The sequence below is a fragment of the Pan paniscus genome, chromosome 15 (genome assembly GCF_029289425.2).
Source record: "Pan paniscus chromosome 15, NHGRI_mPanPan1-v2.0_pri, whole genome shotgun sequence".
Taxonomy (NCBI): Eukaryota; Metazoa; Chordata; class Mammalia; order Primates; family Hominidae; genus Pan; species Pan paniscus.
The window spans coordinates 105,083,186-105,098,347 of NC_073264.2; the positions used below are offsets into that span (position 1 = coordinate 105,083,186).

Sequence of the window (15,162 nt, forward strand, 5' to 3'; positions counted from 1 at the left end):
GCAACTTTTAAGAGTGTAAAGGGGTTCTGAGACAGGACCAGGTTTGAGAACCACTGTCCTATAGTAAAAATGTTTTAGAGTTTTAGATTTATAATGACTTATAACACTGCTGAGGAAGAGAACAAGCCTTTAGGAAAAACTTAAGGAAGAACATCATGGAGAGCTGCTTCAAGACAGAGCTTCTGAACTTCCAACTAGACTTGAGATCAATAGACTTTGCTATGTTGCCCAGGCTGGTCTTGAACTGCTGGCCTCAAGTGATCCTTCCACCTTGGCCTCTCAAAGTGTCAGAATTACAGGCGTGAGCCACTGTGCTCAGACCAAGAGAGTTTTAATGTCTTTAGTTTCAAATCCAAAACACCCTAAGAAACGCACATCTTAAAAGAAAAAACAACCAAATGTTTCTTTTTCTTTCTTTCTTTTTTTTTTTTTGAGATAGAGTCTTGCTCTGTTGCCCAGGCTGGAGCACAGTGGCGTGATCTCGGCTCACTGCAAGCTCTGCCTCCCAGGTTCACGCCATTCTCCTGCCTCAGCCTCCCAAGTAGCTGGGACTACAGGCGCCCGCCACCACGCCAGGCTAATCTTTTGTATTTTTAGTAGAGATGGTTTTTCACCGAGTTAGCCAGGATGGTGTCGATCTCCTGACCTCGTGATCCGCCCGCCTTAGCCCCCCAAAGTGCTGGGATTACCGGCGTGAGCCACTGCGCCCGGCCAAAAAACCCTAAATGTTTAAGGAAAGGGCCACTCCAGCAGATTTATTCAAAGTGCAGAATGCTGCATCTTGTGGTAGGAAGGCTGGAGAAGACAGCAAGCTACTTCGAGCACAGCTTCCTCTGCTTTAAGAAGAGTGCTGCTTAATGGCACCAACACCATTTGTAACTGCTCTCAGCTGTTAGTTTCCCCTTTTTGGTGGACGCTCAAATGCTCAGTGAATGCAAATATGCAAAACCTTCCCAAAATACCATGGCTCACTAGGGGTTCAGTGGCCTTCCCATGTGTTCTGGCCTAGATGTGACAAGTCCATGAAGATCTATCTGATGTCAAGCTGTTTCTTGTTTCTTTTTTCTTTTTTGAGACAGAGTCTTGCTCTGCCGCCCAGGCTGGAGTGCAGTGGTGCGATCTTGGCTCACTGCAACCTGCAACTCCTGGGTTCGAGCGATTCTCCTGCCTCAGCCTCCCGAGTAGCTGGGATTACAGGTGCGCGCCACTACACCCAGCTAATTTTTGTATTTTTAGTAGAGGTGGGGTTTCATCATGTTGGTCAGGCTGGTCTTGAACTCCTGACCTCACGATCTGACCACCTCAGCCTCCCAAAGTACTGGGATTACAGTCGTGAGCCACCGCGCCCAGCCCAAGCTGTTTCTTTTAACTCTGAACTTTGGACAGCAATGCAAGGTGAACTTGACCAAGTGAGTTGGGAGCACCGAGAACTACTGAATCAAATGAAAGGTGCTCAAAGCCATTCAGTCTGTGACGATTCAGAATGTTAACTAGTGTTTGGTCAGGAAACACTATGGCAACTTTCCAAATTGGCAAATTTCCAAAGAAGCATCAAGAGAGTATCTTTAGATTGCAATTAAAAAAAAAATCAAAACTCAGAAGGATTAGCTAGTAGCCCCAAAAGATCAAAGAATATAGAAAATGCCCCCCAGAAAATGTTTTTGAAAAGCATCTTCCACTTAAAATCGTATTCATTGTGACATCAACAAAGGATGACAGCACACGGGAACAGCAACATCCTAGAAAAACAGGCCAGGCGCGGTGGCTCACGCCTATGATCCCAGCATTTTGGGAGGCCGAGGTGGGCGGATCATGAGGTCAGGAGATTGAGACCTTCCTAGCCAACATGGTGAAACCCTGTCTCTACTAAAATACAAAAAATTAGCCAGCCATGGTGGCGCATGCTTGTAGTCCCAGCTACTCCGGAGGATGAGGCAGGAGAATTGCTTGAACCTGGGAGGCAGAGGTTGCAGTGAGCTATTGCGCCACTGCACTCCGGCCTGGTGACAGAGCAAGACTCCGTCTCAAAACAACAACAAAAAACAAAACAAAGCAAGTGTGAGTTCTGGAGTTGCTTCAAGTGGTTTCAATATATTTTGTAAAATTTTGAATTATGTCCTAGCCTCCACATACAGTGTGAAGTTACAATATTTTCCAATCAATGCTGAATGACATACCATGAGTCTCAATTACTTTATGATTACCTTTTTTCTTATTTTTTGAAAAACATGGCTGGGCATGGTGGTTCACGCTTGTAGTCTCAACACTTTGGGAGGCCAAGGGCTCCCAAACAGATTGCTTGAGCCCAGGAGCTTGAGACTGGCCTGGGCAACACAGCGAAACCCCTGTCTGTACTAAAAATATAAAAAATTAGCCGGTGTGGTGGTGGCGTGAGCCTGTAGTCCCAGCTATGCAGGAGGTTGTGGTGGGAGCATCACCTGAGCCCCCGAAGTTGAGGTTGCAGTGAGCCCTGATTGCAGCACGGCACTCCAGCCTCGGCGACAGGAGTGAGACCCTGCCTCAAAAGAAAAAAGAAAAGCAAGTTATTTCTTCCTGGCAAAGTGTGTTGAGGCACTTTTTGGAACCTGTCATATTTGGCAAAGTCCTAATATGAGGTCTAGAGCTCATTAGGCCAGGATTTGGAGCCAGAACTCCTGGCTTAGTATGATTATGGGTTCAATTTTTGAGACACCAATAGCTCAACCTACCTGCCTGATTTCTGTCTACACTGTTTTCAAACCGCCCTCTTATTTGCCACTGCTTGGGCTTTACACTGCTGATTAGAGCCATGCTCTCGATACCCTCTCTGTATTTGTTCACATGGCTCTTTCCTGAGAGCCCACATGGGCCAGATAGATCCTGCCCTGGCCAGTGAGGGGGACACACCCCAGGCAGGTGGCCATGTCTCTCTTCTGACCCTCCCTTCCCTTGCACACGTGGCTGCCTTCCCGTGCATCCTTTGCTGATTTCTTCCCGCTGCTCCTTCTTTTGGGGAGTTTGCTAGGGCTCTGTTCTCCACCCTCACTCTTCTAGAGCTCGGCCGGGACCACCTCAGCCTGTATCTTTTGTCCACGTGGTCGCCTGGACCTCCTGTCCGCACCTGTTTGTGTCCAGCTGTGAGTCTGACACCGCCGCCTGAGACACAGGTTTAGGAAGGAAGATGAATCCAGTTATGATCCGGCTGCAAAGAACTTCTCCCAGATCCTCACCTCAGCCATCAGGGCCGCCTGCCCTCCGCTATAACCCTGCGTGGTCCTCCGTCTGGCGCATTCCCCCGTATCCTGCAGGGGTCTGCCTGGCGTTACTTTCTCCAAGACCTTCCTGACCTTCTTCTTGCCCCTCTCCCCCCATATTAGGTGCAAGGATGTCCTGGTACGTCCGACCCACGAACGCAAATCCCTTCTCTGGTTTGCCTTCCATCTCCTCACCCTGAAGTGCTCAAGAAACGTATGTAGGGTCCCGGTCCGCTCGAAGCGCACAAACCTCCGAGGCGGCAGCCTCTAAATAGAGAGGCCAGGGAGTGACCGGAGGGCATTTTCTTGTACACACAGGGGTTGCCACGGAACTCCCGTGAAACAGACTCCCGGGCCAGCCGCGGCGCTCAAGCTTCCCCTGAGGTCCTAGAAAGGCTCACCCTGGGTTCGCTCGGGGCGGCGGCTCCCGGCAGGCCTAGCGCGGCGGGGCGGGGCCGGCGGCACGAGGACCAGGCAGCGCGGGCAGCACGCGCCCGGGCCGGAGCCCGCCCACAACGGCGCGCGGCGCGTTCTGATTGAAAGGCCTCGAGCGGGGGCGGGGCTTCCAGGGCGCGCTTCCGCCGCCGCCTGTTCCCGCCGCGGAGACCCGGCAGTTGGGGGATGCCGACGCCCGGGCCTTGAGGATGCTGCGGAAGCTCACCATCGAGCAGATCAACGACTGGTTCACCATCGGCAAGACGGTGACCAATGTGGAGCTGCTGGGCGCGCCGCCCGCCTTCCCGGCCGGGGCGGCCAGGGAGGAGGTGCAGCGCCAGGACGTGGCTCCCGGCGCTGGTCCCGCGGCCCAGGCTCCGGCTCTGGCCCAAGCTCTGGCCCGGCCGGCCGCTGCGTTCGAAAGGTAGGACGCGGGCGGGGCGGAGGCGGCTCGAGGGCGGCCGGGCGAGGCCTGGCCACGAGGGCACGGGCCATCCAGATCCTTCTCGCGAGCCCGTGCCCTCTCGCGGGGCTCCAGGGACCCCTGACCGTCCGGGGCGAGTGGTCACTACACAACCCGACGCGCGGCCCAGAGCGGTGCCTGTAAGAAAGCTGAGCTAGAGTTTTTTTTTTTTTTTTTTTTTTCAGTTCTTAATGTTTAACAGACTAGTTTTTGAGGCACTCTTAGGTTTTCAGGATAACGGAGCGGAGGGCAGAGGTCCCATAGGCCGCTTCCCTCCCAGAGTTTCGCCTGTGAGCATCTGCGTAAGGTGTGGGTATTTGTGACAGTCGGCGAACCTGCATCGCTGCGTCTTCGTCACCCGGAGGCCATCGTTACAGGAGGGTTCACGCCTCGTACTGGACGTTCTGTGGGTTTGGACAAACGCCTAACGTCACGCATTACAGAGTTCACTGACCGACAGATCTTCTCGGCCCCACCTGTTCCTGCCTCCCTTTCCCTACACCACGTGGAAACCACTGATTTTTTTACTGTCTCCATAATTTTGCTTTTCCATACTGTCATCTAGTTGGAATCACACAGTATGTGTAGCCTCTTTGATGGGTTTCTGTCACTTAGTATTAGTATGCATTTGGGGGTTCCACCATGCCTTTCCATGGTTTGATAGCTTCTTTCCTTTTAGCACTGATTAATATTCCACTGTCTGGATGTACCACAGTTTATCTCCATTCACCTACTGAAGGAGAGCTTGGTTGCTTCCAAGTTGTCCCCCCACCCCCCGAGATGGAGTCTCACTTTGTTACCCAGGCTGGAGTGGAGTGGCGCCATCTCGCCTCACTGCAGTCTCCCCCTCCTAGGTTCAAGCGATTCTCCTGCCTCAGCCTCCCGAGTAGCTGAGGCTACAGGCATGTGCCACCACGCCTGGCTAATTTTTGTATTTTTAATAGAGACAGGGTTTCACCATGTTGGCCAGGCTAGTCTAGAACTCCTGACCTCAGGTGATCTGCCCACCTCAGCCTCCCAAAGTGCTGGGATTACAGGCGTGAGCCACTGCGCCCGGCCTGCTTCCAAGTTTTGGCAAGGTTTTTGTGTGGACATAAGTTTTCAACTCATTGGGTAAATACCAAGGAGTGCAAATGCTGAATCTTTGTTAAGTTTCACAGACTCCCTCCTCATCTCACTATTCTTTAAGTAGCTACCATCAGTTACTCTGTTCACTTGATTTTGGTGGAAATAAAAAGCAAGAGTATATCCTCTGTTTTTAGAGGAAAGACGTAGATTTGGTGAGTAGAAACACCTGCTCCCTCTTCTCGCTCTTTAAAAAGGCCCTGGGAGAAGTACTTCCAGCTTGGAGTATCTCCGTCACTCTTGCTCAGTCCCCAAGTCCACCACCCTTTACAGTTGAGAAGGTGGTTTTGTTTTTCTTTTTCTTGGTTTTTTTTTTTTTTGAGACATAGTTTCGCTCTTGTTGCCCAGGCTGGAGTGCAGTGGCGCAATCTTGGCTCACCGCAAACCTCCGCCTCCTGGGTTCCAGCGATTCTCCTGCCTCGGCCTCCCGAGTAGCTGGGATTACTGGCGTGTGCCACCACGCCCAGCTTATTTTGTATTTTTAGTAGAGACAGCATTTCACCTTGTTGGCCAGGTCGGTCTGACCTTGTGGTCCACCCATGTCGGCCTCCCAAAGTGCTGGGATTCCAGGTGTGAGTCACCGTGCCTGGCTTTATTTTTCTTTTTTAAAGTTACTCTTGTTTGTTAGTCTTGTCTGATTTGATGGATAGGCCCAGACTCTGGGTCAAGCTTTCGTGGGTTGCTTCAAGCCTTTGTAGAGTTCTTTCAAGTACACCCTTGGGATCTTTGGTAAATTTGGTTCTTAGAGGCATAGTGGGGACCGAGAGACCCCTTGTGCAACTTTGGAGTTGCTGTTTGTATGTTTGCACACTTTATTTCCTTGAGCTACTCTGGTAAATGATCCTGTGGGCCGCCTCCCCTACTTAATGGTCCATCACTTACTCCTTAGTTTTAACGGTGTGAACAGCATTGCTATTAAATAACTCATTGTAATATTGGAAGTAAATTATTATTGACCTTGTCAGAAAGTATAGATTTAAGTGCCATTTTAAGCACTAAGGACAAGTTTTTAAGATTTCTAGTCCTTCATGGACTGAGACTTTTATAAAATCAATAAAAATGAATTTTCAGAGCAATGAAATGAAAAAAGACAACATACTAATCCTAGTTAAAAAATTATTAGATTCAGTCTGGGTGTGGTGGCTCACACCTGTAATCCCAGCACTTTGGGAGTCCAAGGTGGGCAGATCATTTGAGGTCAGGAGTTCCAAGACCAGCCTGGCCAACATGGTGAAACCCTGTCTCTACCAAAAAAAATACAAAAATTTGCCCAGCATGGTGGTTTGTGCTTGCCGCCGCAGCTACTCAGGAGGCTGAGGTGGGAGAATTGCTTGAGTCCCTGAGGCAGAGGTTGCAGTAAGCTGAGATCGTGCCACTGCACTCCAGCCTGGGTGACAGAATGAGACCCTGTCTCAAAAAAAAAAAAAAAAAAAATTCAACATATGTAAAATTACTTTGTGAAATTGATGTAAACATTTTAACTTCTGTATTTAACCAGTGACAGGCAATGTTGGTCTATGAGTAGTGCTAGTTTTGATGAAATTCTTCTGGAAGTAGCTTCCTGGGCTCTAGGTGCATGTGTATTCAATGCCAGAGTTTCCAGCACGTAGCAGGCACTCAGCTAAATATAGCTATATTATTGAATCTGCACAACAACACTTTGAGGTTGATGGCTTTATCATCAACTGATTCTTTCATGATTTTGTAGATGAAGCAATAGGTTTTGGTGGTAAAGTGACTTGCCCAACTTCCTGTAGCAAATGGTGGTGATGGGAAGAATGACTCCCCCAAAGATGTTCACTGGAACCTGTGACTATGTAATGTTACATGGTGAAAGAGATTTCGCAGCTGTAATTAAGGTTACAGATCGTAGGACAGGAAGATTAGCTAGATTGTCTGAGTGGGCCCAGTCTGATCACATGAGCCCTTAAAAGCAGAGAACTTTCTCAGGCTGGAGTCAGATAAATTTGAAACGAGAGATTTGAAATGTCATTGCTCGGAGGGGCCACATGGAAAGCATGAGAATGGAATATGGGCAGCTAGGAGCAAAGACTGGATCCCACTCGACAGCAGGTAAGGAAATGGGTACCTCAGTCCTACAATTGCAAGGGACTGAGTTTGCAAGGGACTGATCCTACAATTGGAAGGGCCTGGTTTTGGCCAACAACCTGAATGCACTGCCAGTAGGGAACGCAACTCTGCTAACACCTTGATTTAGCTTTAGGAAACCCTAAGCAGGGGATCCAGTTGAGTTCACCTGGACTTGTAATTAATTTGCCTTGTTTGAAACTGCTGTGTTTTTGCGATTTGTTGAGGCAGCACTGCATTAGGGTACAAATCTGGTGGCAGAGCTGGGTTCGGATTGGGGTGAGCCGACCTGTGAACCCCGCACGGTGCCTGGCACATAGTGGATACTTGGATACTTGTTGAATGTTATTTTTCCCAGTGAAGGAGAGTGTTGAGTGAGGCATTGACATTAGTGAGAGAACATTTGACATAGGGGAGGGATGGCTTTTTTTCTTTTTGAGACGGAGTCTCGCTCTGTCACCCAGGCTGGAGTGTAGTGGCGCCATCTCGGCTCACTGCAAGCTCTGCCTCCCGGGTTCACACCATTCTGCTGCCTCAGCCTCCTGAGTAGCTGGGACTACAGGCGCCCGCCACTGCAGCCGGCTAATTTTTTGTATTTTTAGTAGAGACGGGGTTTCACCATGTTAGCCAGGATGGTCTCGATCTCCTGGCCTCGTGATCTGCCTGCCTCGGCCTCCCAAAGTGCTGGGATTACAGGCGTGAGGTACTGCGCCCGGCCGGGAGGGATGGCTTTTATAAGCATAGGGTATTGCACAGTTAAAATGTATTTGTTAGAGATAGTCACTCAATGGTAAAATTAGTGTACACCAAGTCACTGCAGTCCGGTCTGAGAGAGTGTTGTTAAATCAGCTTAATGATTAAATCAGCTTAAATCAGCAGAAGAACATGGGCAATTTTTTTTTTTAATCAGCTTAATGAGTAGTGACCACCAGCATTAAAAATTAAATAGAAAATGCCAGACTACATCATAGGTAGTTCAGACAAGAATTGCCGGAGATGGTGTGGGCGCCTGTGGGTCCCAGCATGAATCTTGCTCATGCTGAAGGTAGTAACACCTTACTCACGATGAAGGTGTTGCCAGAGTGCCTGTGCGGAACGATTTATAAATTTTGTTTCCAGTGATTTTTACGGATTTCCCCATGTCTCCTCTTCCACATGGTACTGTATTTTACTCTTTGATGGTGATTATTCTTTCTGTTATCCTTACATTGTCGTGTCTTCACCTTGGCATATGAAGAAGAAAACCTCAGTGGCTGTGATATACCATTTTGAGCATTCTCCAGTGTGTAGCACCAGCTTTCCTGTGGATTGCAGCCCATGGCTGGGAGCCTTGCGTCACTCCCAGCTTCCTTCTGCCTTGTGTTTCTTTGTGCTTTCTGCCGTGTACTTTCCTGTCTTCACAGCTCACGTTAACTCCTGGCTCATGAAGATCTTACTTAATTCTCGCTTTTGTGTCTTGGACTGTTCAACACCTTATTAAAATGTTCTTTGTCTTTGGGAAGCCTTCATCATAGGAAGCTTTCAGATTTCCACTATCTGGTGATTACTTTCTTCTAGTTCCCTAATTTATTTTATTTTATTTCATTTTACTATTATTATTTTAAAAAATATTATTTAAAAAAACAGAGACAGGGTTTTGCCATGTTGCCCAGGCTTGTCTCAAACTCCTGAGCTCAAGCAATCTGCCTGCCTCGGCCTCCCAAAGTGCTGGGATTACAGGTGTGAGCCACCGCATCTGGCCCAGGTCCCTAAGTCTTGGTTTTTGCACTTGTCTCTTACTGAAGTTGAATGCCTGCTGTATTGGGCATTGTGTCAGGTGACACAGGAAATGAGCCGTCTCGGCCCTTCTGACAGACAGGGGAAGTTAAGATCAGAGAAGTTGAAGTTTACTTTGTCCTAAGTCCACATACCTATTTATATTGTAGAATGGGTGTGTTGGACTCCAAGGCATGTTGCTTTTTTCTTTTTGTCTTGTTGCCTTTTGGTATTCAGGCCTCACATAGATGTTAGTGTATGACTCTGTAACTCTCCAAGAATTCTTATTTTCTGTTCACCCACAAAATCCACTTTTTTTTTCTTGCTCTGTCACCCAGGCTGGAGTGCAGTGCTGCTGTGCATAGCTCGCTGCAGCCTTGAACTCCTGTGCTCAAGCAATTTTCCTGCCTCAGCCTCCCAAGTAGCTGGGACTACAGGCACGTGTCAGCATGCCTGGCTAATTTATTTTTTGTAAAGATGGTGTCTCACTATGTTGCCTATGCTGGTGTCAAACTCCTGGGCTCAAGCAGTCCTCTCCTCTGGGCCTCCCAAAATGCTGGGATTATAGGAATGAGCCACTGCCCTGGCCAAAGTCCACATTTTTAAGACCTTTTGGTCGTTTAACAGATTTCATTTATTCAGTAATTTTCCCATTGATTAAAAAAGTGCTGGTGCATGTTCTCTGTATGTACTATGTGCAGCTGGAGTAGAGTGTTTGAAAGGGAGAGAATAGGTGTGGTCACGGAGCTAACAGGAGATCAAGAGGTATGTCCTAGCTGAGCATGGTGGCTCATGCCTGTAATCCCAGCACTTTGGGAGGCCGAGGCGGGTGGATCATGAAGTCAGGAGATGGAGACCATCCTGGCTAATACAGTGAAACCCCGTCTCTACTAAAAATACAAAAAATTAGCCGGGTGTGGTGGTGGGCGGGCGCCTGTAGTCCCAGCTACTCGGGAGGCTGAGGCAGGAGAATGGTGTGAACCCGGGAGGCAGAGAGCTTGCAGTGAGCTGAGATGGCGCCACTGCACTCCAGCCTGGGCGACAGAGGTGAGTGGATTGAAGTGGGGCAAGGACAGGAGCAGGGTGGTCAGGGAAGAATCTCTTGATGTCCTCTGTGATGGTTAACTTTGTGTGTCAACTTGGCTGGGTGACAGTGCCCAGATACTTGGTCAGACACTACTGTGGATGTTTTTTGAAGGTGTTTTTTAGATGAGACTAACATTGCAAATCTGTGGACTTTGGGTAAAGCAGTTGATGCTCCTTGAGGTAGGAGGGCCTCGTCCAGTCAGTTGAAGATCTGAATGCAGCGAAGACTGATCTTCCCTGACCAAGAAGGAACTGTGTCAGCCGACTGACTTTGGACTCGGACTGCAACCCTTTCCTGGGTCTCCAGCTAGCTGGCCTATCCTGCAGATTTTGGACTTGTACCTCTACAGCTATGGGAGCTAATTCCTTAAAATAAATTTCTTTCTCCACATCTTGTTGATTCTGTTTCTTTAGAGAACTATGACTGACACATCATTCAAGCAAGAGATAGGATGGTGGCTTAGACCAGGCAGGTAGCTGATAGTGGAGGATGTGGGGTGTGGTAAGCAATGGTGGCATTTGGGACATGTTCTTAAGCTAGAGGCAAGGACTCTGTAGCTGGAGCAAGTGTAGGATGTGAGTGGGGGAGCAATCACAGGTGACACCAAGGTTTCTGGCCTAGCAAGTGACAGGTGTTGCCTTCAGGTAAGGAAGGCGAGACTGCACGAGGAATTAGTTTGTGGGGGGATACCAGGATTGATTTTGAACATGTTCACTTTAAAATGCCTGTTAGACAGCAATACATGTAGGTGGTCTGGAGTTGAGGAAGGAAGTCTGGCAGAGCTAGACACTGGGAAGTTTAACTTCGAGACTGATGAGATCCCTTAACTAGGATGTATCCTAGTGAGTGGGTGTAGAGAGAAGGGCCCACCTGGGGTGCTTGAGTGTTTATAGGTGGATGAGTTGCAGTGAGAAAAGGAGACTGAGAACAAGTGGTCAGAGGGACACCAGGTGAGTGAGGCCCACTTTAATCAACAGCTTGCTTAGTGCCCTGCACACGCATATCTTAACACTTTCATGGGAATGATTTTGTATGTTATTTTTCCCACATAAGAACTTATTAAGGGTACAGATTATCAGGGAATCTCCACCTCTTGGTGCAGTACCTGACATAGTAGGACCTCAGATATTTGTTTGAATGAATGACCTAGGAGGTCACAATAATAATAATAATTTTTTTTTACAAGAGGGAAGGCAGGGCATTTGGTGAGTAGATAAGTGTGGCAGAGTGATGTTACCTATTTACCATGTGAAAATGGAAGCAAGGTAATTACTGGGGATAATTATTATTTTCAGATGGGGTCTCCCTCTGTTGCCCCACATGGAATGCAGTGGCACAATAACGTTTCACTGCAGCCTTGACGTGGGCTCACGTGATCCTCCCTTGATCCTCCCACCTCAGTCTCCTGAGTAGCTGGGACCACAGGTGCATGCTGCCATGCCTGACAAATTAAAAAAATGTTTTTGGAGACACGGGATTTCACTATGTTACCCAGGCTGGTCTCAAATTCCTGGGCTCAAGTGATCTTCCCACCTTGGCCTCCTGAAGTGCTAGGATTATGGGCATGAGCCACCATGCTCAACCTAGGAGACCCCAGTTATTGAATGCTTACAATATGTCATGTCCTTATTCTAGACATGGTGAGAATTGCTTCCTCATGCAGTCCTGTCATGATTGAATCATAAATCTCTGTCTTACTCCTCAGGCCATGGTGGATTTTCCTAAGGAGTGTATCAGAGTGTGTATATGGGTATACAATCAAACAATAAAAATCACAATATCCTGGCAAGTGTACGATAAAATATTTCCAGAATATGGGTGCTTCTCACAGTTTACATTGTCACCACTCTAGACCAAACCACTGCTGTCATCTCTTGCCTGGATTATTGCATAAACCTTCTATGTTTGGTCTCCTGACTTTTCAACCTTACTCCCCAATAATCTAGCACCTAGAAGAATGCCTGGCATGATGTAGATGCTTAGTTAATATTTGTTGAATGATGGCCTGGCACAGTGGCTCATGCCTGTAATCCCAGTGCTTTGGGAAGCTGAGGTGGGAGGATCACTTGAGGCCGGGAATTCGAGACTAGCCTGGGCAACATAGGGAGACCCTGTCTTTACAAAATATTAAAAAATTAGCCGGGTGTTGTGGTGCCTGCCTGTAGTCCCAGCTACTTGGCAGGCTGACTCAGAAGGATCATTTGAAGCCAGGAGTTCAAGGCTGCAGTGAGCTATGATTGCACCACTGCACGCCTGGGCAACAGAGCAAGAGCCTGTCTCTTTAAAAAAAATTGTTGCATGAACAAATTCTTGAGTAAACCTTCACACCTGAGGTTCTTTGAGCACATGTGTGATCTCCTGTGGCATCGACTGCTGTTAGGATAAAATTTCATCTGACTCTGCATCTAGGCTTGGCGAGCATTCCTCCATTGGGCATCTCCTTGTCTGCTGCTCTCGCTGTGCTCTGGTCACATTGGCATTTTTTCTGTGTCTTGAAGATAGCAAGCTAATTCCCACCTTGCAGCTTCCACACTGACTCTTCTGTATTCAATGCTTCCCGTCACTCCCTTCCCATGACAGGCTCCTTTCTTCATTTGGGGCCCCGTTCAGATACCTCCTTAGAGAAGTTTCCTGTGACCTCCGTAGCTAAAGCAGCCCTCCCCTCCCTTCTTTCCCAGTCTCTCTAGTCTTTTAAACAACTTCTTGATCTTCTCCAAGTACTGAACTCCTGCCTCCATCCAGTCTTGTTTGTGATAGCCAAAACCCAGCCCTGCCAGTTACCTTTGGACTGTGATTGTGTTTTTGGCCCCTCCCCCATCCCAAGGGGGACCAGAATGATTCTGAGATTTCTGGCTTGTAGAATTGAGTAGATGGGTGGTGCTGTCATTTACTGAGATAGAAGATACTAGTTGATGAACTGTTTGAAGAATTATGCTTTTAGAGGGTGTGTGTGTGTGTATGGGTACTAGCTGTTTCCTTTCTTGAATTCTGTTTGTTCCTTTAAACACAAAAAATTCTCTATGACTTTGGTTTTGAACATGTCGATTTTCTTTTTCTTTTTAATTTTCTTTTTTGAATGGAGTATACTGAAGGATGGACATGTTGATTTTAAGTCGCCTGTGAGCATCCAAGAGGAGGTGTCACAGGCAATTGGTTCTGTGCATTTGGAGCTCAGAGCTCAGTTGGGGAAGGGACACGGCAGCCTGGATGTGAATCTCCTCTCTGCCAGTTATTGCTATACTGAGCAAGCCATTGGACGTATCTGAGGCAGTTTGCTCATCTGTCATATGGGGATAGTATCACCTACTTTATAAGGTTACGATGAAATGAGAATGCACTCATAGTGCTTAGTATGTGTCTGGTGTGTAAGAGAATTACTTTAATATTATTAAATGGATTGGGCTGGCTAGTAATGCTACCTCGAGAGCCTATTATATGTCGGGGATTGTACAGAATGCTTTTATGTGGATTCATTTATTCTTTCTATTCCCTAGCTAAATATTGTAGCTCCTGAACGAATGCTGCTTTTTCTTGATAAAACACACCTGAAGCATTCCAGTCGTCCCCTTCCCACCTGTGCCCCATATGTGTGTGTGTGTGTGTGTGTGTGTGTGTGTGTATATATATATATATATATATTTTTTTTTTTTTTTGAGATGGTGTCTCGCTCTGTTGCGCAGGCTGGAGTGCAATGGCGTGATCTTGGCTCACTGCAACCTCTGCCTCCCGGGTTCATGCCATTCTCCTGCCTCAGCCTCCCAAGTAGCTGGGACTACAGGTGCCAGCTACAATGCCCAGCTAATTTTTATATTTTTAGTAGAGATGGGGTTTCTCTATGTTGGCCAGGATGGTCTCGATCTCTTGACCTCGTGATTCGCCCGCCTCGGCCTCCCAAAGTGCTGGGATTACAGGCGTGAGCCACCGTGCCCGGCCCCCCTTTATATTTTTGATCCTGATTCCTTTGCCAGCTTTAGGTATTATAAATAGCCTAGTGTATAAAAACATGGATCTGTCACTATTCAGGAAGTTATTTGTATTAAAATTTCTATTTGATTTATAGGTTTTCCAGAAATAGCTACAGTTTTAAATTACGTATACCAATACCCTCACAGGATATGAGTATTAGGTTTGCCAACAACAAAGTGAGAGATGGAAACTCAAAACTTAATATATTTTTCCTTTCTTTTTTCAAGCTTGGGTGGAAAATTAATTAATTGCATGTGGGTGACTTAGAGTGGCTAGGATTCGTTTTCATCCTGAATTGTCCATAGCTGCTTCAGTCACCAGAAGCTTTTTGCCGGGAGTTATTTCTCCCTGTCTGAATACAGAGGATGACCCTCTCTTGGAAGTGGTATGCTGTTGTCCATTGGCTGCTTGAGGAGCCTTGGAGAGTGAAGGAAATGATTTGCATCTCTTCATGGCATGTATTTCCTGGTATGTATGGCGGGATGACCAATTCTAGTACCGGGCTTCATATACAAACTTCACGTTCTCCTTGTTTCTTTAAATGAAAATTTTGTTCTCACCATTAAGGCAATGATATTTTCTTAAAACTCATGTTTGCTACTTACCGTATTCACTGCACGATAAGCAGTTGTATACTTTTCGGGGCATTTATCTCTCCCACACACAGTTTCCACTCTAGGAAATCTTACAGTGACTGAAGAAGCCAAAGGTAGTATGTAGGAAAACTGAAAATCTCAGAGCAGGAATGAGAGGCGTCTTTATTTTAAATCTGCTTGGGACTGTGTTTGTCCTGTTAAACCCTGATCAGGTGGGTTGCATTACGTGATTGGGATTTAAGACCAAATTGAGGTCAGTTGAAAATGGTACACAAGTTGGCCAAGAATGCAGGGAGAATAAAGTTAGGAGTTTTTTTTTCTTTTTGTGGTGTATATTTAGTTCTAGTCTTTTTGAAAAAAAGTGTTTTTTTTTTTTTTTTTTTTTTTTTTGAGACAAGGTCTTTCTCTGTTGCC

At 47.1% G+C, this 15,162-nt stretch overlaps 1 protein-coding gene across 2 annotated transcripts in view; it reads left to right on the forward strand.

The window, feature by feature from the left end:
* Nucleotides 1-3,689: 3,689 nt before the first annotated feature.
* TDRD9 (tudor domain containing 9) overlaps nucleotides 3,690-15,162 on the forward strand; it is a 124,102-nt gene continuing 112,629 nt past the window's right edge. For both annotated transcript variants that reach the window (XM_034938252.1, XM_055098069.1), the window contains exon 1: nucleotides 3,690-4,092. In XM_034938252.1, coding sequence (XP_034794143.1) covers nucleotides 3,878-4,092 — 215 coding nt within the window. In that variant the 5' untranslated portion in view covers nucleotides 3,690-3,877. The remainder of the gene's footprint in view (nucleotides 4,093-15,162) is intronic.